At 35.0% G+C, this 26,691-nt stretch overlaps 1 protein-coding gene across 4 annotated transcripts in view; it reads right to left on the minus strand.

Moving 5' to 3' along the window:
* Positions 1–26,691, minus strand: part of TDRD3 (tudor domain containing 3) — a 128,568-nt gene that overhangs the window by 63,036 nt on the left and 38,841 nt on the right. For 2 of the 4 annotated variants that reach the window (XM_040991314.1, XM_040991318.1), the window contains exons 3-7: positions 26,530–26,595; positions 18,433–18,593; positions 14,869–15,010; positions 8,191–8,262; positions 7,292–7,441 (exon numbers count right to left, since the gene is read on the minus strand). In XM_040991314.1, the coding sequence (XP_040847248.1) occupies positions 7,292–7,441; positions 8,191–8,262; positions 14,869–15,010; positions 18,433–18,593; positions 26,530–26,595 (591 nt within the window). Of the gene's footprint in view, positions 1–7,291; positions 7,442–8,190; positions 8,263–14,868; positions 15,011–18,432; positions 18,594–24,319; positions 24,339–26,529; positions 26,596–26,691 lie in introns of those variants that run through there. The other 2 variants (XM_040991316.1, XM_040991317.1) reach the window with 2 other exon arrangements.

A 26,691-nucleotide genomic window follows, 5' to 3' on the forward strand; every position in this document is an offset into this window, starting at 1 on the left:
TGGGGAACAGCTTCCAGAGGCCACTGGGGCCAGGAAAGGGCAGCTTGCAGGGTAGAGAGAGGAACTCTTCACCCCCAATGGCTGTGGCAGTTCCAGGTATAAGCTACAGAGCTGAGAATGCTACAGAGTGCATCTCACTTCCTGTGCACAGACCTAGTCTGATTGCAGACTCAGAACTCCCTGAACATTGCAAACATCTTATAGAAAAGGAAGCAACCCTTCCAAACTCATTCTATGAAGGCAACATCACTTTAACCCCAAAACCAGATAGAGAATTAACAGAGAAAGAAAACTACAGACCAATCTCCCTGATGAACCTGATGCTAAGGTCCTCAACAAAATCCTAGCCAACAGAATTCAAAAAAAAATCAGACAGATCATTCATCCAGACCAAGGATTCATCCCGTGAACGCAGGGATGGTTCAACATATGGAAATCCATAAATCTGATACACCACATCCAAAAACTGAATAACAAAATAGATGCAGAAAAAGCTTTTGATAAAATCCAACACCACTTTATATTAAAAACCCTAACCAAAGTATGCGAAGAAGGAACAATCCACAACATAATTAAAGCAATATATGAAAAACCCAACGCCAGCATCATACTGAATGGAGAAAAACTGAAACCCTTTCCACTGAGATCCGGAACAAGACCAGGATATCCGCTATCACCAATGCTATTCAACATAGTCCTAGAAGTACTCACAGAGGCCATAAGACAAGAAAAAGAAATCAAAGGAATCCAAATGGGAAATGAAGAAGTAAAGCTTTCACTATTTGCAGATGACATGATCCTTTACATAGAAGAAACAAGAGACTCAATACAGAGAATGCTAGAACTTATATGAGAGTTTGGTAGAGAGGCAGGGTACAAAATAAACGAACAAAACTCAACAGCCATAGTGTATGCAAACAGCCCCAAGATGGAAAAAGATCTAACTAGCAAGGTACCATTCAAAATAACAGAGAAAAGTATGAGGTATCTAGAAATAAACCTAACCAAAAATATAGGAGATCTCTTTGAAGAAAACTACAAAATACTTAAAAAAGAAATTGAGGAAGACCTCAAAAGATGGAGAAACATACCATGTTCCTGGACAGGTAAAATCAATATCATTCAAATGTCCATACTACTAAAAGCAATATACACATTCAACTCAATCCCAATCAAATTACCCAAAACATTCTTCATTGAACTGAAAAATTATACACAGGTTCATCTGGGAACACAAAACCCACAAATAACTAGAATCATCCTGAAGCATAGGAACTTAACAAAGGAATCACAGTTACAGACTTCTGGACATACTGAAGGGCGGTGGTTGTCAAAACAGCCTGGTACTGGCACAAAGATAAAAATGGAGCAGACTAGAAACAACAGAAGGGAACCCATACAGATACAGCCAAATAATCTTTGACAAAAAGACAAACGACAATCCAATCAAATGGGAAGGTCTCTTCAATAAATGCTGTTGGGACAACTGGTTAATAGCCTGCAGAAACAAGAAGATAGACCCACATCTTTCACCATACACTAAGATCAAATCTAAATGAAGAAAAGACCAAAACCACATCCAGAAACCTTCAAACTTTTGGAAGAAAATGTTGGAAACACCCTGAAAGATTTAATTGTAGGCCCTGACTTCCTAAAAAGGACACCAAAAGCAACAGCAATCAAGACCAAAATAAACAAATGGGACTTCATCAAACTAAGAAGCTTCTGTACAACAAGGGAAACAAACAGCAAAGTAAAAAAGAAACCCACAGAATAGGAGAAGAACACACAAATCAATGAAGTCAGAGATGAAAAGGAGATATTACAACAGAAACTAAGGAAATAAAAAAAATTGGTAGAAGGTATTACAAACAGAAATATGGTAACAAATTAGAAAATCAAGAAGTGGAAAGACTTGTAGACACATATAACTGACCAAAAACTGAGGCAAAAACACATAGACAACCAGAATAAATCAACAACCAAGACTGAGACTGAATCAGTATAAAGAGCCTCCTGAAAAAGAAAAGCCCATGAGCAGGTAGTTTCATGGCTGAAACCAACTGCACTTTTAAAGAAGAACTAATTCTAATTCTTATTAAACTATTTAAAACAACTAAAAGGAGGAGAACACTTCAAAAGTCATTCTATGAGGCCAGCATTATCTTAATTCCAAAGCCACATAAAAACAGATAAGAAAAAAGAAATATAAACTAATATCCCTGATGAACACAGATGCAAAAATTCTCAGGAAAATATGAGCTAATGGAATTTAACCACACATCAAAAAGACCAAATGGGATTTATCCCAGGGGTGAAGGAATGGTTCTATATATACAAATCAATAAACATGATATAGGATATCAGCAAAATAAAGGCTAAAATCCATTTGATTATCTCAATAGAGGCAGAGAAATCATCTGATAATGCACAACATCCTGATCTGATTTTAAAAAATCTCTTAACAAATTGGGTATAGCAGAAGTATTGTTCAACATAATCAAGAAATGTCCAATATGCCCACAGCCAAAATCATATTGAATGGGGAAAAGCCAGAAGCATTTCTACAAAGAGCTAGAATCAAGAAGAAGGTCCACTCTCACCATTATATTTCATGTCGTTCTGGAAGTTTAAGTCAGAGCCATATGGCAACCAAAAGAAATCAAATGAATACATATTGAAAAAGAGAAAATTAAATGATCCCTCTTTGCAGATGATATGATCTTATACACAGGGGAACCAAAAGACTCATGTGCATGCATGTGTGTGTGTGTGTGTGTGTGTGTGTGTGTGTGTGTGTGAGAGAGAGAGAGACAACATATCCAAAGCAAATTAAATCAGCATACATAAAACTTACCCATATTCACATATTTATAGCAGCTTAATTAAAAAAAAAACTAAGCCACACAATCAACCTAGATGTCCATTAATTGCTGAATGAATAAAGAACATGTGATATACATATATACATACACACACATATATACATGAGTGATGGAATATTAATCATGAAAGAGTGAAATTCTGGCATTTGCAACAAAATGAATCAAGCTGTAGATCATTATGCTAAGCAAAATATCATTAAGCTAAGCAATAAAAGATAAATATCATGTTTTTCTCTTACATGCATAAATAACGAGTGAAGAAAAAAACTGTGTGGATAAACCATTTGGCATACACTTACAAATAGTGCTTTGATTCATCATACCATATAAATGAGAATATACCCTTAAGTCACAAATAAAACAAAAGAAATGGGAAAATAATAAGACTGCTAGGTATGAAGATGCTTTCCTCTTATTTTGAGTGTTAGCTATGAATGTGATCACATGCCACACAAACTCGTTTATCTGTGTACACATGTACATTTCTTGATAAGCATAATGTAGTTCAATAAAATGTTTAAGAAAACAATTCTAAGATAAAACACTTGACATTTTGACATCTGAATGCTAAAATTCAATTACAAGCTAAATTATCTTTAAGACACCAAACTCACAAATCCAGTAATATAATTCTATAATCCTAGAAAACAGAATGAATTTGAACATTGGATTAAAACTCTAATAACTAATTTCTAACTTACTTTCAATTATGTAATATGGCACTTCTTATCAACCATGTATAAAAGCTTTTAAATCTACATTTATGTTGCTTAATTTATTTGAGTAAATATATAGGTAAGAGATTCTATTTGACCCGTTTTTTTGTTTTCAGATTTATTTATTTTAAAGGTAGACTTACAGAGGGGATAAGCAAGAGACAGAGAGAAAGAGAGAGAGAGATCTTCCTGTTCATTCCTTAAATGATTGCAAAGCAAACAGGAACACCATCTGGTATCTCCCACATAGGTGGCAGGGAACCAAGTACTTGAACAATCTTCCTTCCCTATCATTCCCCATCATTCTGCCTTTCAAATAAGTGAAAATAAATATTAAAAAGGCAGAAATTGCAGTTATTAGTGAAATGGCTTATAGTAATCCAAATATTTAAAAAATTTTAATATTTTCATAGGCATGACTTGCGTAAGAAAAATGGATGCTGGTATTAATGTAACACAAACTTTATTAGACCAGGAGATAATGTAGAAGAGGTAAGAACATAGGTCTTGAACCCAGACAATCCTAGGTTTAACCTTATCTCGGTCATTCACAAGTTCTCACTCTCAGTTTAATCCTAAGCTCTACCTTCTAATAAGTTCTGAGGCTTGACATCATTAAAATGGAGATGACAAAACCTACTTTGTGAGGATTAAATGACAACACCTACGTGAAGTGATTATCTCTGGAACTGAGAAAAGACAAATGAAAAAAAAAATTTTTTGTGTGAATCATCTAAAACATAGTTATGTGAAAAATCTGGAGGCTGACCTATTCCACAGATATTTCCAGAATTTACATTGCATAACTCAAAAACGTGCTTTTTGTTTTAGTGCCAAATACTCCTGTCTTCTGAATGCATTTACTTATTGTTTTCTTTCCATTTTATGGACGAAGGAATAGAACAAATAGTATTTTCTGAATTGCTTCCTCAATGCTTTAAGGTAATTGTTTGCAAGAACACACATATCTAGAGTCATCTTGTATACATTATGTAAAGTAAGCATCCTTGAGATCATCATAACCTTAAAACTCAAGTAGGCCCTTAACATTGCCCAGTAAACTCACATATATGCCTAGCCTGTCTACCCTTTCAATTTTCCAGACCACTTCTCAAACCTTGCACACCCTCACAATTGTTACTTTTTGATTTTGCTTATTTCCTTACTGGAAAACTGAAGCCTATGCTAAAGAATTTGCATAAAAGTATACTCCACCAAAAGGTATATGAAGAGAATTCTACATTTTCAGCTATTATCTTAGATGACTTTTCAACTACTCTGATAATTTTAATACTCCCTATGTAGGATATATTTTTCTGTAGTCTCATACTTTTATGTTATATTATCAGTCACACCTTGCTAGTTCAACTTCTTCCACTTAACCTCTAAAATGAAATATTATGTAGTTCATTCCTTTTCCCTCTCTTCTCTCTGTCAAAACTCACCCCTTGCATAATCTAATTTGGGCTGATTTTAAATAACATTCACATTCCTACAAGTCTAAATTACATGTGTCTACCCTAAAGCTCAGTCTTCAACCACACTCTTCTTCTCACTGCCTATCAAACACTTACATGGAGGTCTGACAGGCATCTCCACATTCATGATCAAATAGATCAAAAGATGTTCCCACCACATATGGGCTGAGGGTCTTCCTCATTTTAAGGTAAGCCCCTCTAACCTGTGAATTTCTCAAGGAAACCTTTGGAGTGTTTCTTGACACCCTATCTTCTCTCCTGCCCCACATTTAATTTCTAAGAAACTCTAAGATCGCTTGTTAGTTTTTGAGCTTCCATCAGATATTTTTCTCATATATAAACTGAAAAGTTTTGAAATATGTTTCATTTCTTAAAAAATTATCAAATATATGAAAAATAGGTGATTAATTAGGGCTTTAAAAAAGGAAATAGATTACTATAAGTATGCCTCAACATCCATAATCAAATCAAACACAATCACTGCAAGAATGCTTGAAATTATATAATAATAATCATATAATAATAATTACATATAATTATTATATAATTATTATTTGTAATTAATATTATAATTATAATATATTGTGTTTGTTGTTATATTTATAGTTATTATATTAATAATTATAATTAATTATTTATGATTAATTTATATTTATTATCATTAACAATTATATTATTATTATATAATAATAATATAAACCAAAAGAACAATATTCTCAAAATTATTAAGAAAGATAAATATCCCCAACATCTTCCTCTGCATCTTCGTAATTTTAGTATTTCAGGTTAAATATCAAAGGCATTCATGCAAACAATATAAAATGCATTAAGATATCTTCCAGATACTTTATAAAATGTAGCTCAGAATAGAAATTGAAAAAAAATGGCATGAACTTTGAGCAAAAGAATGGCATGACTTACAGGAGAAATAGGAGTTGTAAACATTTAATGTGATCAGTTTCAGTTCTCTCAGCAATTGCGTGACTATCCCCATACTTCACAAAGGAACAAAAATGGGGTTAAAAAGGCTGTGGAAGCTATCCAACACAGACAGCAGAATATGGTCCCAGGCTGTCTGATTATAGACCCCATGCTTCTTTGTGATCCCTACACTAATGATACGTAGACCTTAAGTAAGTCTGGTACCATGGCTTAGTGCGTAAAGCTGCCATCTGTGACAACAGCATCCCATACTGGCACCATTTTTGAGTACTGGCTACTCCTCTCTCCTGATCCAGCTCTCTGCCAATAGCCTTGGAAACGCAGTGGATGACTGATCAAGAGCTTGGGATCCTGCCAGCCACAAGTGAGACCTGGATGAAGCTTTTGGCTCCTGGCTTCAGCCTGGTCCAGCACAAGCCATTGCAATCACCTGGGGAATGAACTAGTGTATGAAAGCTCTCTCTCTCTCCCACATGCTTTCTCTTGCCCTCTCATCCTTGAAACCCTTTCAAATACATAAATAATTTTTAAAAAGACATCTCAATAAGAACAACCAAAATTCATGAGTTCACTTAAACTTCAAAATTTACAAGCAGAGTTATTAAGAGGGTTTGGAAAAGAAAATTATCAACTGCACTGATTCACAAAAGTTTGTCCAAGCAATTAATTTATGAGCTAACTTTTCCTACCAAAATCTAAAAATCAGTAAATAAACAGAGAACATACACATTCCAAATACGCAAGAAATACAACACAGCATATATGTGTGTAAACAAACATATAATCCAGAGGTAAAAATTTTTACTTTCTTAAATATAATTAAGAAAGGAATCTGACAAAAATGTTGAATCTGACCCACTGATTTATCCTGTATTTTTTATTCATTCTCGATTTCTCAGAATTAAAGGAGGAAATTATTGAAAACGTGGCAAGTACCCCAACTAATACCAGGAAACGCTCTGCAATAATCAATGCTGTCTTCAGTTAACATTATTAAGAATAAACAGGAGACAGAGATCAGAAGAATGATTTGGATCAAGGGTAACTTACTAAAACTGTCAAGGAGATATGGAAAACTAACAAATGAATAAAATGGGTAAACCAGAGACCCTCATAAAGTATCATAGAACTTTCCAACTATGAATATGCAAGAGTAAGGTCAAAGAGTTAAAATAGCTATCTTATGTCAAAAGGCAATAATGACAAAGAGCAAACCAAACACAATATATAGCAAGAAATAACAGAAATTTGTGATGATTTAATTTCTTACTTCTTTGCTTTTTGTAACTTCTGCAATAGCAGCAGTCCTTTGCTTTTCAAATTCATCATTATCATTTGCAGGCTTGACAGGCATTGTAACTTGCAATGTCTTTCTGCGATCAAGCTCTCTGCTATCCACTTGGACATGAGACACACACTTCTGGTAAAACAAATGAAAATAAATTAGTGGTTCCAATAAACATTCAAGTTTTCAACAGAAAATAACATTTCTTACAAGGATTCCTACAAGGATGAAAGGTCACAAAACTGCAATTTTAACCTATAGTTTCAAAAATAAAGATAGAACACTAACACTAGAGTTACTCTTAAATAAATTTATCTAGTAAATAAAAGTAAAAGAAAGCTATAGAAAAAATGTGGTCATGTAAGCCAGGGAACAAATGAGGGCTTTTTTAGAAAAGTTCTTGGGAAGAAGCTGAAAAGGAAAATGTCACTGAAAAGGAAACTAAATTCCTCAGATTGAGTGTTCAAATTGAGGCAGAAAAGCATAATCCAGGGTAAAAGAACAGAGCAAGCCCCACAAAGCAGCACAGGGACGCATTTCCTGACTCACATGTACTCACCTTGGAGTGTTCCTTACAACCTTTCTTCCTCCGTCCCTCTTGATTTTACAGAACATAATAGAAATTGTGGCATATTTCTGACTTTGTACTTTGTCTTAAAAAAATAGGAATTGTACTTTCCTACTAATAGCAATTTGGTCTTTAGAGATAGCTCTTATTTGTTTCAACTTTAAGGTTAACAGCAAAATTAGTAATTCCTTAAATTCCATATTTCTAACTATATAATCTCAGAATAAATAATTCAGCACAAATCAAAACAGATTGAATACAGATGATAAACATTTTTCCCTGATGTAATTCAACTGGTAAATGTGCACATCAGTACCTGTCCAAAAGGCACAAAAGGAGGGGGTCCACCTTCAGTTCCAATATTACTTCTACTATGTTTGGATAAGCTCTGTGAAAAGAGAGAATAGAAACTACACATTAAAAAAAGATTTTCAGCATTTATATTTTGCTAGGAAACTATTTTTCAATTTTTACATATTTGTAAAACTTATTTGAAAGGCAGAGACAAGAGAGACAAACAAAAGCAATCAAACAGAGCTTCCATCTGCTGATTCACTCCCTAGTAGTCTTCAAGGGCCAGAGCTTAGCTGCGGCCAGAACTCAAACCAGGTTTTCCACATGGTGGTAGAAACTAATTACTTGAGTCATCACTGATGTCTCCAGTGGTGTGCGCTCGCAGGAAGTTGGAGTCAGGAGTAAAAGCCAACAGTCAAACTGAGGCTCTGTGATACAAAAAATGGGTATCTTAATCATAGATTAAATGTCTGTTCCGCATTTTGAGTAGATTCTTGGGAGACAAATTGGAGAAAAACCTTCGCTAAATTATTTTAAACTATACTAAATACTACATTCCTAATTTCAATAATTAGGCAAAAGTCTAATCACAAATATTTTTCAAGGCGTTCTCCTGAGAATTAAAAAGAATTTTTCAATAAGTAGTAAAAATTTTCACTTCATAAAGCACATTAAAATTTAACTTGACAAATATTACTTAGAAATTAAAATCAAAATTAAGAATCGGGGTGGGTATTTAGCCCTAGCAGTTAAAATGGCTGGATTCTGTATCAGAGTACCTGGTTGAACACTGAGTTCCATCTGCTGATGCTAGCAACCAGTAAATGTACAATCCAAAAAGCAATGGTGGTAGCAAAACTGAGTTACTGCCAACCATGTAGAAGACCTACCCAGTACCAAGTGTTATGTACAATTTGGACAGTATATGAGTCAATGGGAATTTCTCTCTGTTTCTTATAACAGTGATAAAAGTTCTAATTATTTAAAAATATCAAATATTTATTGTTTATAATATGGAAGTACTTTCAATTTTAGTAAAATTATTTTAATATTATGTTTTGCAAAGCAGTTGTACTTAAAAAAGGCATTCAGTCAACTGAACATTGTTAATGAAAGTCAGCTTCCAAACCCTATTAATATCATTTTTTTCCCCAAACTCTCAAAATATTAGAAGTAGAAAATAACATATTATGGAAATGGAAAAAAAATCTTTCTAGCAAATGTGTTCCCTACACAGTTTGGTTCTCTTCACCTATAAAACTCCTTCAATATATCATAGGCCTCAGAAAGACTATTTTTATTCATCTATTCCTCCCTATACATTTTGTTTCTGATTGTTAATACACCTGTTAAGCTCTAGCTGTAACTCAACACATCTTCTCAACTTTGTTTTGTGTATTTTAAATAATTATCATTACAGAAAATGTTAATTAAAATTTGATATGGGGGGCAGGTGTTGTGGCACAATGAGTTAAGCTGTCACTTGGATGCCTGCATTCTATTTCAAAGTCCCTGGGATCAAGTCCTACCTTTGTTTCTGATCCAGCATTTTCCTGTCATTGTATCTGACAGGCAGAAGATAATGTACCAAGAGTATACAGTATGGCAGTCATGCAAAAAATTACTAATAGAATTACCATATAATCTACCTATTTCACTTTTGGATATGGCAAAGAATTAAAAGAATATACTTGAATAAATACACAATCACACACACAATAGGCAAGAAATTGGATTAACTCTAACGTCCACTGATAGATGACAAGCAAAATGTGATAAACACAATGATATATTAAGTAGCCTCACAAAGGAGAGAAATCCTAATATATGGTAATAATATGGATGAATCCTAAAGTTACTAAAGAAAAGTAAGTATAAATACAGTATATTTCCACATTATAAGGTACCCAGAACAGTCAAATTCATACAGACAAAAAAGCATACTGATGGCTGTCAGAGGCAGGAAGAAAGGAAGAATGTGAGTTATTGTTTAACAGGGACAAAGTTGTGGTGAGAGATGATAAAAAGGTGGGCAAATGTATTGTGATAATGGCTGTGCAACAATGTGAATTTACATAGTGTCACTAAATTTTGTACTTAAAATGGTTAAAAAGGTATTTAACATTACTTTTTGGTTGTCAAAATATAAATCAAACAGAAAACAATCCATTTCATGGCACCAAAATGATACAGAACTCCTTAAAATCAGAACACTTAAACGTTTTAAGGTTTTGTTCTTCCCTTCTTTCAACTTTCTGTGGCTTGGCTACTATATTTAACACATTGAATGCAGTTTAATATTGGATGCTTCCTATCCCTATTATACAAGTATGTTTAGGGATCCTTTATTTCCAAAACTATCAATGCATTATGATTTCTGTGTGCACATATGATTGCTCTGTGTGCCAGGTGTTCAAGTATCCAGCTGCCTTTTCCACATTGCTATGGTTACCAAATAAAAAAACTATAAAATGTTTTTAAGCTGTTTTAAATGTCAATTTTATTCACTCTTTAACAAAAAACGTCAATGTGGTTCTTAGGGAGCAAAATGTAAATACAAATGAAACATTTCATGGACACCTACTGTTAAACTAGTATTAACTAGTATTAATCAGTATGTGTACCTATGCATTAGGAGTAATTAAGCTCCTAAAAACGTTTACCCCTATGGCTCCTAGTAAAGTGATTCAGGAGGAATTATGGGAAAACTATGTAAGATGTTGGCCAATCTTGAGAATATGCTACTGTACTTTTAAAAACCCTTATAAGGGCCCAGCACAGCAACTCAATTGGCTAAATTTCCCCTTTCTAGTGCTGGGATCCCACTTGGGCACCAGTTTGTGTTCCAGCTGCTCTACTTCCCATCCAGCTCCCTGCTTATGGCATGGAAAAGCAGCTCCCTGCTGATGGCATGGAAAAGCAGTGGATGCAGGCTCAAAGCTTTGGGACCCTGCCCCCACATGAGAGACCCAGAAAAAGCTCCTGACTCCTGCCTTCTTCAGATCTATTCAGCTGCATCCATTGCAGCCATTTGGGGAGTGAACTAGTAGATGGAGAATCTTTCTGTCTCTTCTCTCTGTCCTTCCAAATAAAATAAAATAAAATAAAATAAAATAAAATAAAATCTAAACAAACTCCTGATAAAAGTGAATACATCAACTTATGAATGGAACACATAAAATCGGTAGAATTTCTGTAGGAAACTCAAGATTCATATATAAAGTTGGCTACTTATGTAAAACTGTTAAACTTCTGAATTACTTGATTTTGCCACATTTTTAATTAAACAATGCATTTGTGGAGCATTACCTCATCTTTCATAAGAGAGCAACATGTAATATAGCACATTAGTATAATAAGGAATGAGTATTATCCTTCCAACTAATTAAAGGCAGTAGATGATCATAAAAAAACAAAACCTTAAAAATACTACTAGGCACTTGTCTAACTTTAGGCAAAATTTGAAAGTAGCTAAAGAGCATCAATTTTAGTTCAAAGAGTAATTAGTTTTATATGGTTTGCAATTCATTTATTCCACAATTATTTTTTATTATGTCTATCACACACAAGGCTCAGGGTCACCACTTTAGAGATAAAAAAAGGCTACTGACAGAATACAGAATACTGGTCTCATAATTCTGCTCAGAGCCACCGAATCATAAGGTTACCAAACAATTTCAAAAGTCCACTTTCTAGAGGCCAGCATTCTGCAATAACAAATTAAGTGTCTGCCTGAGACATTGGCATCCATATCAGAGCACATATCAAGCCTCAGATAGTCCACTTCTAAACCAGTTCCCTGATAACACTCCTGAGGAAGCAGCAGGAGATGATCCAGAACTTGGGGCTCTGTCGCCCACGTAGAAGGCCCTGATCAGAGTCCCAGGCTCTTGACTTCCAATCTGGCCTTTGTAGCCACTGGGCAAGTGAATGGGCAGATGGAATAGCTTTGTTTTTCTATCTCTCCTTCTCTCTGTGTAACTCTTTCAAATGAATAAACAACATTTTTTTTTCAAAATCCCATTTTCTAATCTACATGTCTTTATGAGACTATCAGACACAGATGCAGGAGCCAGCACAGCATCTACACATTACCCAGTGATTCCCTATAGAACTAAATAAGAACAAATGACACAAACAAAAATTTTGATGTCAATAAACTTACTGATTATGAAAGGAAATGAGAAACAAATATAATTTTAGAGCTAGGTAAAATATAATTTAATCTTAGTAAGGATAAAAAGCTTTGACAATTCCGTAATGGTGTTCCACTGCTTAACTTGATGAAGAAGCAGGCATTCAACCTAGCTCTAAAAGGATAGAGACAACCTGGCCAGGTGGGGATCAGGAAAGTGAAAATAAGATGAATGGCATCAAGGGACAAATTTTTTCCTTTTACAAAAGTAAAACTGAGGAAAGCATAATAATCAAAGAAAGAATAATAATTTCACTTGGTTAGGACCAAATCAATGTGAAAGAATTAGAAAGTTGAAAAGATAAACTAAAACTAAGACCATATAATAAATGGCCTTGAATCACAAATTAAAGTATTCAAAATACTACAATGTTAATATTTCAATTATTAGTTTATATACAACTGGGTTCTATACGCCTTCAGATGGCTATAGATTACTATTCAGCTGTCTCATGTCTATTTTAATTTTAGTATTTAGCAGTTTATAGCATTGTAGCATGATTTTGCAGAACCTGGCTGTTTTTCGGGTAGTCTAACTCTGTAATTCTTACAAGACATACGTCAGCAAGTTAGGTGAACAGTTTTAGGATAGGATGTGGTTCAGAACTTGCATTCTTTTTTTCACTTTTTTATTTTTTTCTCTCTTTTAACATGTTGGTTACTCAATACCATATCAACTAATGCCATTATGTTATAAATTGTTACTGATGTAATGTCGGGGCTTTTAATTGATTGGGATGATACTCTGTCAGCTCTACCTTCAGACCAGAGATGGTCTCCCCAAGAAACCGTTGAACTTATCTGGACAATAAGATACTGAACTTTATGCTTGGTAGATGCTTGCAATGAAAGAATCTCAACTGAATTTGAACTGTGGTAATGCAACAAGGTGGAGGAATCCACCATGGGGGGGGGGGGTTGGGGAGGGGGGGAACTCCAGTGCCTATAAAACTGTGTCACATAATGCAATGTAATAAAAACAAAATACTACAAAGTGATATATTCTGAACTATGCTCATTAAGATAAGCATAAAATGTATATACAATAAATTAGGCAATTGGAAAAGAATAGGTGGAAATATACTTAAAAGATTGCTGCAGCAGTCCATGTTAAGAGAAACTGAAGATTTAATTCACAGAATCAGGAACAGAAGTGGAAAGTTAGGAGCTGAGGACAGATTTTTTCCATTATTTATTAATTTTCACTTACTTAAATGGCAGTGTAAGGTGGGGGAGAGAGAGACAGGGAAAGAGAGACAGGAATGTTTCATTCCCTCATTCACTTCACAAATGAGTGTAAAGCCACAACTGGGTTGGAATGAACACAGAGGTTAAGCTCTTGAAGTGTCATCATTCGTTGCCTTCCAAGTTGAATCAGCAAGAAGCTGACTGCCACTCTGATATAGGATATAGATGACTCAAGTCGTAGTTGAACTCACAACACAACAACCTGCCCCTGGTCCTGACAATTCAGTGTGGTAGAGCAAGTTAATTGGTTATTGGAAGGAAAGTGGAGCAATTATGATTATATAACTGAGCAGAAGAAAATATTATTAATATAATCAACACAACTAAGAAGTTATACACAAGAATCATTTCTTCATAGCAAAATTCTAATTCACATTCATTTTCATATATATATATGCACATATATATGCCCATACTGTATTCATATATATGCAGAAACACTTCTGTTGTTTGCAGAAACTAGTAAATACAGACATTATACACTGCTGTTTACTTCTATCTTAGCACTTCAAAACGCATCAGTAAAGAATGAGTTCTTAAAAGATGGGGGCTAGTATTATAACACAGCAAGTTAAGCTGCCTAATGTCACAATCTCACACGAGTACCAGTTTCAGTCCTAGCTGCTTCACTGCAGATCTAGCTCCCTGCTAACACAGCTAGTAACGCACCTGAAAATGGCGACAGTACTTAAGCCTCTGGCACTTGTGAAGGAGACCCAGATGGAGTTCCGTGCTCCTTGCTTTGGCCTGGCTTAGCCCTGACCATTACCACTGTTTTAGGAGTAAGCTAGAGTATAAAACACTTCTCTCTGTAACTGCCTTTCAAATAATTAAGTAAATCTAAGAAAGTTAAGAGGAGGCAGGGTGGGATTGAGTGAGAAGTTATCACTTCTTATGTTCTTAAAACTAAATATATGAAATTTGTTTCCTTTACATAAATAAAAAACTAAAAATAAATAAAGTTTAAAATAAAAACATACATGGAATAAAATATAAAAACTAATGAAACATTGTACCTGCTGTTGAGGAAGAACATACTTACATAATGACACATAGTTTCTCTTAAAATCAACATATTCCATCCTGACCCAATAACAAATTTTGCTACTCATTATAGGAAGAGCTTTTTAAGATGAAAGAATTTAACAAAAAATGTATAACAGTTTGAAAGTAGAAGAGCTTTTTAATATGAAAGAATTTAACAAAAAATGTATAACAGTTTGAAAGTAGAAGCTGTTTTTCTTAGTTGGCACTTACTCTCTGTAACTCCCATTTCTCAATAAGGTGTTCCACTTCTCCACCAAGAACTGTGGTGTTAGAGTCATTTAAGAGCAGGAAGCCATTTTTCACATCAACAATGCCAGAGAGTTTAACTTTAGTTCCAGGTGGAGTGTTCAGGCTTCAGCAAAGAAAAACAAAGAGTTAAAAACACATGTAAACTCCTCCCCCAAACTGGAACTCAGTCCTATATTATGACCTAATCAAACTCTTCAAAGGTCACTGACACAAAAACTCTTTTTCAAGAGACTGGCCACACAGATTGACTAGATCATTAAGGAAGAAGTTAGAACACCAAGGAAAAGATACTCATTTTTCCAGCTTTTAATGGAAAAAAAAATGTGGACAGTAACAACCATACCATAACCTTTTTATAAACAAGATAAAAGATATGAAAATACTTGTTCATATCATACTACACAAATATAAAATTTGTCATTTTTCCCCTGTGTTTTAGCTGTGCACCACTGTAACATACTATGCTATAAAATTAAATTTCAACAGAAAAAAATTACCATTAATAATTTGGGGAATTTTATACTTAAGTATTTAATATTTAATTTAATATTTAATTAGCTTTACGCTAAACACCTCGTTAGAAATTATCAATGTGAGTTGTTTATACAATAACATTAAAAGGACATTTTATACACTAACCTTATACTGTTTACTATTTGTATACACACTTAAAATATTTTTCCATAATTAATAACATTATTAGGCCACAATTCCTTTTACAAACACCAAACTTAAGAGGCTTATCTTTTAACCAATCTTTCCGCAAAAGAAACAAGAGAACCAATCTGTGCCATCACAAATGTCTGCTCTAAAGTAAAGCATATATAACAAGCTCTTCCTTCCTCCCTGCGCCCTATAGCAAAGGTTGGAATACTGCAGACATTTCTGACACAGAATCATATTGTACATGGTTTTAAAACTCATGAAAATAAGCATATCCTAATATATGCAACAGCAAATCAGTGGATGTTAAATGCCACTTGTCTTTTCTGTAAAAAGATAATTAATAAGATAGCTATAGAATATTTTTTTCTAATGCCAAAGACCCTACACATAGATTACAAGCTAAACAGTATTCTGTATGTCTTATACATATACAATTTTATATGTCACTGATAACAAATCCATTAAAAATTACCACTGCACTCCAAGTTTAACATTCTCAGTCACCACTCAACTTAAAAAACAAATGAAGAGCCTTTCTAACCTAACCCTTCAGAAGAAAGTTCCATAGTAGATATTTGTAATGAAGTTAGAACAAAGTCTATCAGACTGCAAAATCAGCAATGATGAAACCATTATGAGTATGTTTTTTCCAGTTCAAGGTAATCCACAAATCCAGATTTTCATAATCCTATAGTATCATTTAGGGATAAATAAAAATATAAGTACCAAGAATTTCAGATAGTTGTATTTTGCTTTTGAAAACAAAACCAAAAATCAGTGAACAGTGAAGCAAGAAGCTAGACAAGAGACAAAGAAGCATCACAGGGAAATGTAATGCTTGTTTGTGGCAACACATTCCTGCTAGCACCTCATTTATCTCAGCCAGATTTCTTTGATCTTCCTTCTAAGGTAACCACAGATCAAATCTATCTGAATAGCAGTCTAAAATATTGCATCTAAGAATGCTTTTCAAAGTTGTCATGATTATGGCATCAAAAGGAGCATGCTGCTCCGATGATGAGTGAAGAATGTGGTAGTGATTGTTTTAGTTGTCAAACTGCAAAAGATTCAACAAAATGGCATAGAAGTCCTTGGTGAATGAAGCCTCTTCTACAGGCTGACCTTACGTTTTCATTCCCTTCAGAGAAATACACAACCCTATAACCACAGAAACAGTTACCCTATGGGCTGTCTTCCTTCTGAGTCACCTGTGAACTACCTGGGAGGGGGTCCAATGGGGAATTGTCAAAGGAAAAAAGGTTGTACTTCAACAAAAATCAAAATCCTTCTCCTCTTGAAAAAGAAGGCAGAATAATGACAGAGTCAGCAAACTCCTGTGTATATGAGAACCACTTAGACAATCAGAGACTGCATCTTTGGAGAAGTTAGCCTCCCTTGCAAGAGTGTGTGTGTGTGGTGGACAGCAGGGGACAGGGAGGAAATCACTGCAGGTGACAGGCTACACATTTCCCCCTACAGCCCAAACCACCTAAGTACCTCCAAATGGGCCCTGTCACTTTTGTTAGGACTTTGTGACTCTGCACGCCCAACCCCACCTCCCACCTTTTTCAAAGCTCCTGCTTTTATTTAAGTCCCAATCATCATTCTTCCAGGTTATGATAATTTTCTAGACTCCTAGTCCTCTCCCTGGTATATTTATTATAATCACAACATGCCTATACAGTTACATAATTGGTATATGAGCAACTGGAAGGCAAAATAAACTCTGTTTACTTTTGTCCTTGCAGCATTGCAGAAAGAAGCTGCAGTGGATACTGAAACACTGTAAACACTAACTTGTTCAAGAGAAAAGTATGCTCTGGGAGCACATGTTAAGTGAAAAAAAACACATCATAACACTTCATATGACACAGAATACTAAATATGATAACTCAGGAGAGGTTAAAAATTTTTTTGCAAATTTTAGCAAAACTGTTCACCTCAAAATATAATGTTCAAAGTGACCTAGATGTTTTAGCTTTGTCTATATCTACAATGCACTTTTACAGCAGAAAAACTTGTAACTGCTACTAAATTTACTAAATTTAAACTTGTAACTATTACAACTGTAGTAATACGGGGGAAATGGGGAGGAGGGAACCCCTATGCCTATAAAACTTTATTGTGGAAAATATTAATTTTTTTAAAATGCCTAATGGTTTACTGAGGATAAAATGGACATGTTACCTCCCTTCTCACTGCATTTCTCCATTAGACAGGATTCTCAAAATTTCTCATAAAAATACCCAAAGATGTAAAATGGGGAAAAATCTGTCAAGGGGTGGGAGTTTGGGAAGGAATCCTAGCCTATACAAAATTGTACCACATAATTCAAATTCAAAATAAAAATATATTTAAAAAATAGTCAAAGAAGCACTTGCGAAGCTATTCCTTGGGGAGTTCCTCTTTGTTTTAGGAAGCGGGGTAGTACATGAACTTCATTTGTTTCAATAATTTTCCAAGAAAAGCCACTATCCTCTAAAACATTGCAAAAAATATTATATAATTATATACACTCACTTACTAAGCTAACTGCCAAGGAAGACATCAACATGTTTAAAGAAATATTCTTTCTTCTTAACAACTGAATGACAAAACTGAAAGGACTATTTCCAAGAACAAATAACTTATACTCTTGGTTTTATGATGAAAAGTGAATTAAAGAGCAACTAACTCCATTCTCAGCTTCCTTTCTACACACATAACACTGAAATACCAAGATCTAGCTTCTCCTCAAAAGAGCATAACGTGTACTTAAGAGCAGTTCACTGCTTCTTAATGAAATTCTTAAAGTAAAATTATTTTGAATAGCACCTGCACACACTGTGTAACAAACAGATGAAATAAAGCCTCAGGCACCTTATTTTTGACATATAACTGAATTCTACTGCTGTGCAGTTTATGTGACCATCTGTCATCTGTAATCGCAGCATCCTGGGTGCAGCCTGAGATTCTTCGTTGTCCTTTGGTGCAGCAACATTGCGAATTTTTTGAATTTGCAAAACACATGGACCTTCAAGCTGCCAAAACACAAATGAACAAAAATCACTCTGTAATCTTGGCTGTTTTTCTCATCCTTACACTTCATGTTTTGTAATAATAACTTAAATGTAATTAAAAACTAAAGTTATTGAAGACAGTCCTTTTAAAAAGTTCTCAAAGTTGTCTCACAACATGTTTGTCCTTTCGTTGGGGAGTATTTAAACATAAAAAAATCTCAAAAGTCCCTTGAAGAACAACTTCTTTTAAAAATTATAACAGTATGAAGAAAACAAAACCTTACTAAAACAAGTTATTTTACTCAAATAAAACTAATTGACTCTTTTTTTATGTGCTATTAATGAGCACATAAATTATGTGCTCTGAATGAATGTTCACATTCATCCTGTTTCTACACTGACATATATTTAGAGACAGTTTAAAAATAAGGAACTTGAGAATTTTTTAAGCAACATCAACTTTATGACAGAAGTTAGAAGGAATGCTTTCTGTTCAAAATAATCAAGTATCAATTGCACCCTCTTCTGGTATAAATGAATACAAAACCCAAAAAACTTGACCTGTAGAAATTTCAAGAAGTCTAAGTTGTACTAAACATTTCCACATTTCTATTCTTAAATTATATTCAATCTAATGCTGAATCTTATGTGTTGGTAAAGAAATTTTCCCTCTAAGCAAATTTCAAAGACACAAATGAAATCAATATGCTAGCCATTAAGGTATTGTTTTATTTTATAAAATCTTTATCATAAGGTCAGGAAATGACTGAAATCTGCATATATGTTGAAAATAAACTTAACATAAGTAAATACCACACAATACACCTTTAATTAGTATCACAACTTATGGGAGAAGTCTATTAAGTAAAATCTTTTTGTTCACATTAAATTAATTTATACTTTCAGCAAAGAAAAATGGCATCAATTGGCAAACATTTATACTTCATTTGTCAAGTAAGCATGTTCACAAGTTTAAAATTTTTTACTCCGTACTTACCAGCAGTTTCCCTACAAAGGAAAAATTTTGTTACAGATATGACTTTTCTGAATACAGCAAGAAGAAAGAGTCTGAAATTTCATCTCATTATCAACTATAAGAAAAAATTCCAAACAAGTTCCAAGCCCTTAATTAGGATAGATAAGCAGCTAAATCAATATTAACTTCTTTTTTTTGTTTGTTTTGTGAATGACAAAACAGAGTCATGAAATTAAATCACAGGCAGGTTATAGCTATTCTATTGTTCATCATTCTCATGATTTTAGTGCTCTCAATATATTTAGCCTGGGCCTTAACCAATATCTTGCCTATACTATCCAATAGGGTTTGCCAATTCACAGGGACCTATTTAAATTAACTGAAATTAAGTGAAATTAAGTTAAGTTGCTTGATTGATTGTACTATCCATATTTCAAATGTTCTACATTTGGAAAGCATAAAACCCAATTGTATCATTGCAAAAAAGCTCACTGACAACGAGTGACGACCTAGTTTCACATGTTTCAAAGTAAGGTTCATCCATTCCAGGGACTGAATTTCCATTAAACTACAGGAGATAAACAGGTTTCTACTTTATTTTTACTAACAAAGAAATTAAACTTTAAAAATATTCAGTATCCTGAGTGACAAGGGCTCCCACACTCAATTCATATGACCTATGGGTTACAAAATCATCTCTGTGGGATAGTGGGAGCGCTAGAGCCCACGGATGTTGATATGGCTCCTTCAGCTGCTTGCCATCAATGTGCTTTATTTATTTATTTATATATTTTTTGAAAATCAACTGCTTTTTGTGTGTTCATAGGTAATTGGATATAGATTATATTACATAACTAACCATTAATATTCACAATATGGACAGGTCACTTTAAAAGATGTTGACAAAGAAATACAAAATGCAGATATGGGTAACGACTACTTTGTTGGTCTCCTACGTCTTGTTGACAGAAACAAAAAGCTGGAAAATAACAGAAAAGAACATTGCCTCCTGATGTTCTAGCAACCAGCAAGTTTATTGAATGCATTTCAGTGCATTGAATAGTTGTTTATTCCACAAAATAGGAATGCCTCAAATCTACAAATGTGGCCTCAATTGGGAAAAGGATTTTTTTTCTTTCATATATAAGGTAAGAATGTTTACGATGAAAACATCTTGTAGTAGCATGAGCCCTAAAATCAAAGACAACTGTCCTTATTAGCTTATTAATTCACTGATGATACTAAATAACATGCTTGGGTATCAATTAGATTATCTAAAGCTTGTTCTAACTTTAAAGTTAAACTGATATTTTTTAATACTCTAGAAATCATTTAGGCATTTTATGAAACTAAATCCAAAAATCTTTGCCAGCTATTTCTTTTTTCTTTCTTTTTTTTTAAATTGGAAAGTCAGATATACAGAGAGGAGGAGAGATATAAAGATCTTTCAGTGGCTGATTCACTCCCCAAGTGGCCGCAATGGCTGATATGGGTACCTGGGAGTGAACCAGTAGATGAAGATTCTGTGTGTGTGTGTGTGTGTGTGTGTGTGTGTGTGTGTGTGTGTGTGTGTGTGTGTGTTTCTCAATCATTCAAGTAAAAGTAAAAAATAAATTTAAAAAATGTTACAAGAGGGTCCAATTGCCTAGCAGCTAAAGTCCTCTCCTTGAACACACACCGGGATCCCATGTGGGCACCGGTTCTATTCCCAGCAGCCCCACTTCCCATCCAGCTCCCTGCTTGTGGCCTGGGTAAGCAGTCGAGGATGGCCCAAAGCCTTGGGGTCCTGCATCTGTATAGGAGACCTAGAAGAAGCCCCTGGCTCCTGGTCCCTGGCTTTGGATCAGCTCAGCTCCAGCTGTTGCAGCCGCTTGGGGAGTGAGTCATCGGATGGAAGATCTTCCTCTGTGTCTCTCCTCTCTGTATATCTGACTTTCCAATAAAAAATAAAATCAAAATCTAAAAAAAAAAAAAGAAAGAAAGAAATACTGTTCACACTATGCCACTATAAATAAAATAAAATTGTTGCCAAACAAGACCTATCAAGAAGAGGGACAAATCATTTTAGAATAACAATTTTAAAAGACACAATTTAGCAATGATTTAATGAAATATATTTAACAATGAAAAGAATCATAAAAGAGAACTTGGAACAGCCATCTAAATGTAGATAAAATAGTAAAAATTAAGACAAGATGTAATAATACATTCACAGTGGATTAATATTCAGCAATAAATAGTATAAAATATTAACACATACATAACCCTCAAATACATTTCTATTCCCATGTTTGCAGCAGCTCAATTAACAATAGAATCACATGGAATCAACCCAGACATCTATTAATTTATGACTGTGCAAAGAAAACTGCTACATATATACCTGAAATATCCAGCCATAAAAAAAAAGTGAAACCATCTCTTTTGCAGCAAAACAGAAGTAACAGTATACCATTATGTTTAGTGAAATAAACAAGAGTCAAAAAGACAAATATGAAATGTTTTCTTGGATTGGTTGTGACTAAACATAGAGCAAAAAACAATGAATGTAGATCAAGTTCAACTGACATCGGGTGATTTGATTGCTTGTCCATACTTTTGTGGAACTAACTACCTTCAACTAATAGATGTCTTGGCTGAAAGGAATACTGAGCCTGTGATTATAAAGTAGATTGAAAGCATAATCTTATAAAAAAACAAAAAGAAAAAAAGGAAAGGAAGGAAACATGGAGGAAGGGAAGTACCATTGATTCCTTTGAAATGCATCTACAAAAATTAGTGAAATAATAATTACCGCAAAAATAATTTTTTAAAGAAACACCACTTAAAACAAAATAGAAAGTTCCATGAATGAAAGTTTAAAAAGATGTACAACATATGTTGTTTCAATAAATTATAAAACTTTATGGAAAAATTAAATAAATGAGGATTCACGTCCTGGAGATATATTCTGCAGAAACCAATTCACCAGAGATTACTATGTATATTTCTTCCCAAATTCCAGTTCATTGATTTCACATCATAGCTAATTATTAGACACAGTAAGAATATTGTATTATAGAAAGTGGCAAATAGCACACAACTATTATAGCATTTAATATATATCGCTTTATGTAATCTTTAAGTTTTTTAAAAAAAGATTTATTCATTTTTATTAGAAAGTCAGATGTGCAGAGAGGAGAGACACAGAGGAAGATCTTCCATCCGATGACTCACTCCCCAAGCGGCTGCAACAGCTGGAGCTGAGCTGATCCAAAGCCAGGGACCAGGAGCCAGGGGCTTCTTCTAGGTCTCCTATACAGATGCAGGACCCCAAGGCTTTGGGCCATCCTCGACTGCTTACCCAGGCCACAAGCAGGGAGCTGGATGGGAAGTGGGGCTGCTGGGAATAGAACCGGCGCCCACATGGGATCCCGGTGAGTGTTCAAGGAGAGGACTTTAGCTGCTAGTCCACAGTGCTGGGCCCCAATCATTAAATTTTTTAAAATATTTATTTATTTAAAAGGTCTAGTGGGGGCCCAGCGCGGTGGCGCAAGTGGTTAAAGGTCCTCGCCTTGCACGCCCGGGATCCCATATGGGCGCCGGTTCTAATCCCGGCAGCCCCGCTTCCCTTCCAGCTCCCTGCTTGTGGCCTGGGAAAGCAGTCGAGGACGGCCCAAAGCTTTGGGAACCTGCACCCGCGTGGGAGACCCGGAAGAGGCTCCTGGCTTCGGATCGGCATAGTATCGGCCCGTTGCGCTCACTTGGGGAGTGAATCATCGGATGGAAGATCTTCCTCTCTGTCTCTCCTCTCTGTATATCCGCCTTTCCAATAACAAAATAATAAAAAAAATAAATCTTAAAAAAAAAAAGGTCTAGTGGCAAAGACAGAGAGAACTTGCATATACTGGGTCACTGATCAAATGCCCACAGCAGCCAGGTCTGAACCAGGTCAAAGTCAAGAGCTAACAACTCCATCTGGTTCTGCAGTGGATGGCAGGAAGCAAGTGCTTGGACTATCATCTGCTTCCTCTCAGATGCATTAGTAGTAATCTACATGGAAAGCAGAGGTAAGACTTGCTCTCATGTACGCCAATACGAGATACAGGAGTGACCTTCTGTGCCACAACACCTGTTCTGGTCTAATACTTTTCAAACTCAGCTTTTTAATATCCAAAAAGCAGCAAACACTTGTAAATGAAGCACAAAATTGGATTTCCGACATCTATTTCTCTCAAAATAAAAATGCATCTTTAATATATACCCCAAAAGGAACACTAAAAATTATATAATTTAACACAAACTAAATTAAAATATATGAAATATGATGTAATTTTATTAAAAGTAAAACTTAAAACTTTTTCTGTTGTGTTTATTTAAAAAATATCCAGTTTCTAGACTGTTTGCAAAGCAGTGAATGTACTTTGAATTTTAAGGCAGTAAAGCCATCTAGTGGCTGAAGCCAGCATTGCTGAGGCTTTGAGATGGTCACTTCTTGGAAAAACTGTCTTAATAAGTTTCATGTTTAGAGAGGCATATATAACTTATCAGTCTTAAAATTAAGGAAGGAAAGAGTAAATATAGAACTGAACACCTTTCTTGCTAGGTTTCCACAGCAATGCACAGAATCCTCATGTGTATAGAATCATAGCAAAGTAATTTTACACTAACATGTATTACCTCACTTTAATGCGTTGATTTTAAAAGCTATGCAAATAGCTGCAACAAAAATGCTAAACTGAGAAAACACAAAAATACTAAACATTTATACTTCCTTACTTTATGTCATTACCTCCATCATTTGTCCCAAGGTTTTGCACCTGTATTGTCCAAGAAGCATAAAGTTTGTCCTGAAAAACTTAAATAAAAAGTTGCAAAACTTCCTCCAATCTCCTAGCTTACATGGCCTAAGAATCAAATACACATAGTCTGAAGGAAATGTTAGAACACTGGGCCTGAACTCACAGATCTAAGGAAATACAAAAACTCAACAGGAAAACTTACATCAGGACAGAAAGTCTGGAGAAAACTGTCATCTTTCCACTATATAAACTCTAGAGAAAACTACCATCTTCCCACTCTCAACACTTCCTAAACTGTGGTCCAAAACCTCTGTATCAAGATTGTAGGTAAGCCTTAGGAAGAAAACAGAGAAACTTCAAAATAATTTTAGGGGGAAGAGGGTGGGGATGCAGGTGGAGAAAAGAACCTGAGCAAAACTACTGTGTCAGTAATAAGATTGATGTTTTTTCCATTCTTTCTCTGAAAATAATCAGTGATGACAGAGATTATGAAGACTTGCTTCAAAATTCAGATATACCCTCATCTTCCCTTTGACTTTCCCTATCATAGAACAAAGAGAACAACACTCTTGGTTTGCACTGACTATTTTTACAGAAGTCAACCTAGCTCAAGCCAGAACACAGACACCCAGCATGGAACGTCAGCACTGCAGGTAGAGGATTAGCCTATTATACCACCGTGCCAACCCTGTGATTCTACTTCTAATCCAGCTCCATGACAAAGCAGCTGGGAAAGCAGCAGCAGAGCTCTTAAGCCACTGCTACTCACTTCAAAGACTCACATGGAAATTCTTGCTGGCATTGGCCTATACCAGCCTGGTCATTGTGGCAATATGGGAAGTAAAGCAGCAGACAGAAGTTTTTCTTTGTCTTTCTTTCTCTGCTACTTTCCTTTTTCAATAAATAAACAAATAAGTCATTCAATAACTATATATATATATGCTTATTTTATATATAAATTTTGTAAATTTATTGTATGAAAATTTTATGTAAAATTATGTATAAACTAAAGCCACATGGAGAATGTTTAAAAGATAATTTGGCACAGAATAGTCTAGATCACAACTAGGTGGGTGCCAGGTCTATGAGCCCCAGGGACAGGGAGTCCAGTAGGATCTAGATCACCCGGCCCGGGTCCACCTGTGAAAACTGGTCCTCCTCAGTAGAAAAGATGTAGTGGATGGCTGGCTCAGATCCACATAGAATACATTGCAACCTATGGGGGACTACAGAAGACAGGTGTTACCATAGCAGCGGACGGAGAATTGAGAACAGAACAAATTGGATTGTACACCAAACCAACAATAACTGCAAATATCTGGGCAAGTGGAAACTCTAAGGTAAACTATGTCATACAATGCACATTGAAAGTGTTCTCTCATCCTTGGATTGACAAGATCGACAGCATTTCAGAACATTCAAAACTACCTGGACAGAACCCTCAGATCATATGCCACATTAGGATCCTGGGTCAATAGTGGGTGCCTGTTCCTCACCCACGGGTGCTGGAGCAGGTGGGAAGCTGGGTGTGGTTTCTCCCCTTGGCTACCCCTTCCCCCCAGATACAGGAAAAAGAAATAGAAAATCTGGAAACAATGATCACATCCACTTTTCCATAACCCTCAATCCCTTCCATACTGATCAACTATGTAAGCATCATTTAAATTTTTTTTTAATTTTAAAAAGAACTATTAACCATTTTACTGTTAAGCTTCTTGTTATTTTATTGAATATCTTATATTTAGAGAACATTTCTTCCCTCCCTCACATCCCCAGACCTCATTCCCTGAGCAATTCAGAGACCCCCCATGTCCACAAGTGCACAAATCCCCAAAGCCAGTCCTCTAATGGTGTCTCAACCAACCTGGGGCCCTGCTTGCCTGCCCAGGGCCCACGCACACTAGGATGCAGGTCCCAGACCCTGCCAGCATATGCTCCCCACATACCTCTAAAAAAACAAAGCAACTATACTAGCACACTGGGTTGCAGCATCCATTGTATGCCATAGTCCTAATTCCTGAAATAAATACTTTTGAAAAATGTTGGGAAGTCACAAAGTGTTTAATTCTTGCTAATTTTCCTTGTATGCAAACAGTCACCATAATAAAGACTTTGTCACTAGTTCACCTCCAAGATATTTTGCAACTGCAGTTTTTATATTTATTATAGTTATCATAATTTTGGGAGTAAGTGGTTTTACCTTTTCAATCTTTCCACCATTGATGTCACTGGGGAGGAATTTCTTGCCAATTGTTCTCAGATCTGTCTAAAATGAAAGTATTATTGTTAAAATATAATTACAGAAAAAAGTAAATCTAAACATTATCCATGAACAAAAAATGAAAATAATCTACAGTTAATA

The sequence above is a fragment of the Ochotona curzoniae genome, unplaced genomic scaffold (assembly GCF_017591425.1).
Source record: "Ochotona curzoniae isolate NIBS_2020 unplaced genomic scaffold, NIBS_Ocur_1.0 contig_64, whole genome shotgun sequence".
NCBI classification, from domain to species: Eukaryota; Metazoa; Chordata; class Mammalia; order Lagomorpha; family Ochotonidae; genus Ochotona; species Ochotona curzoniae.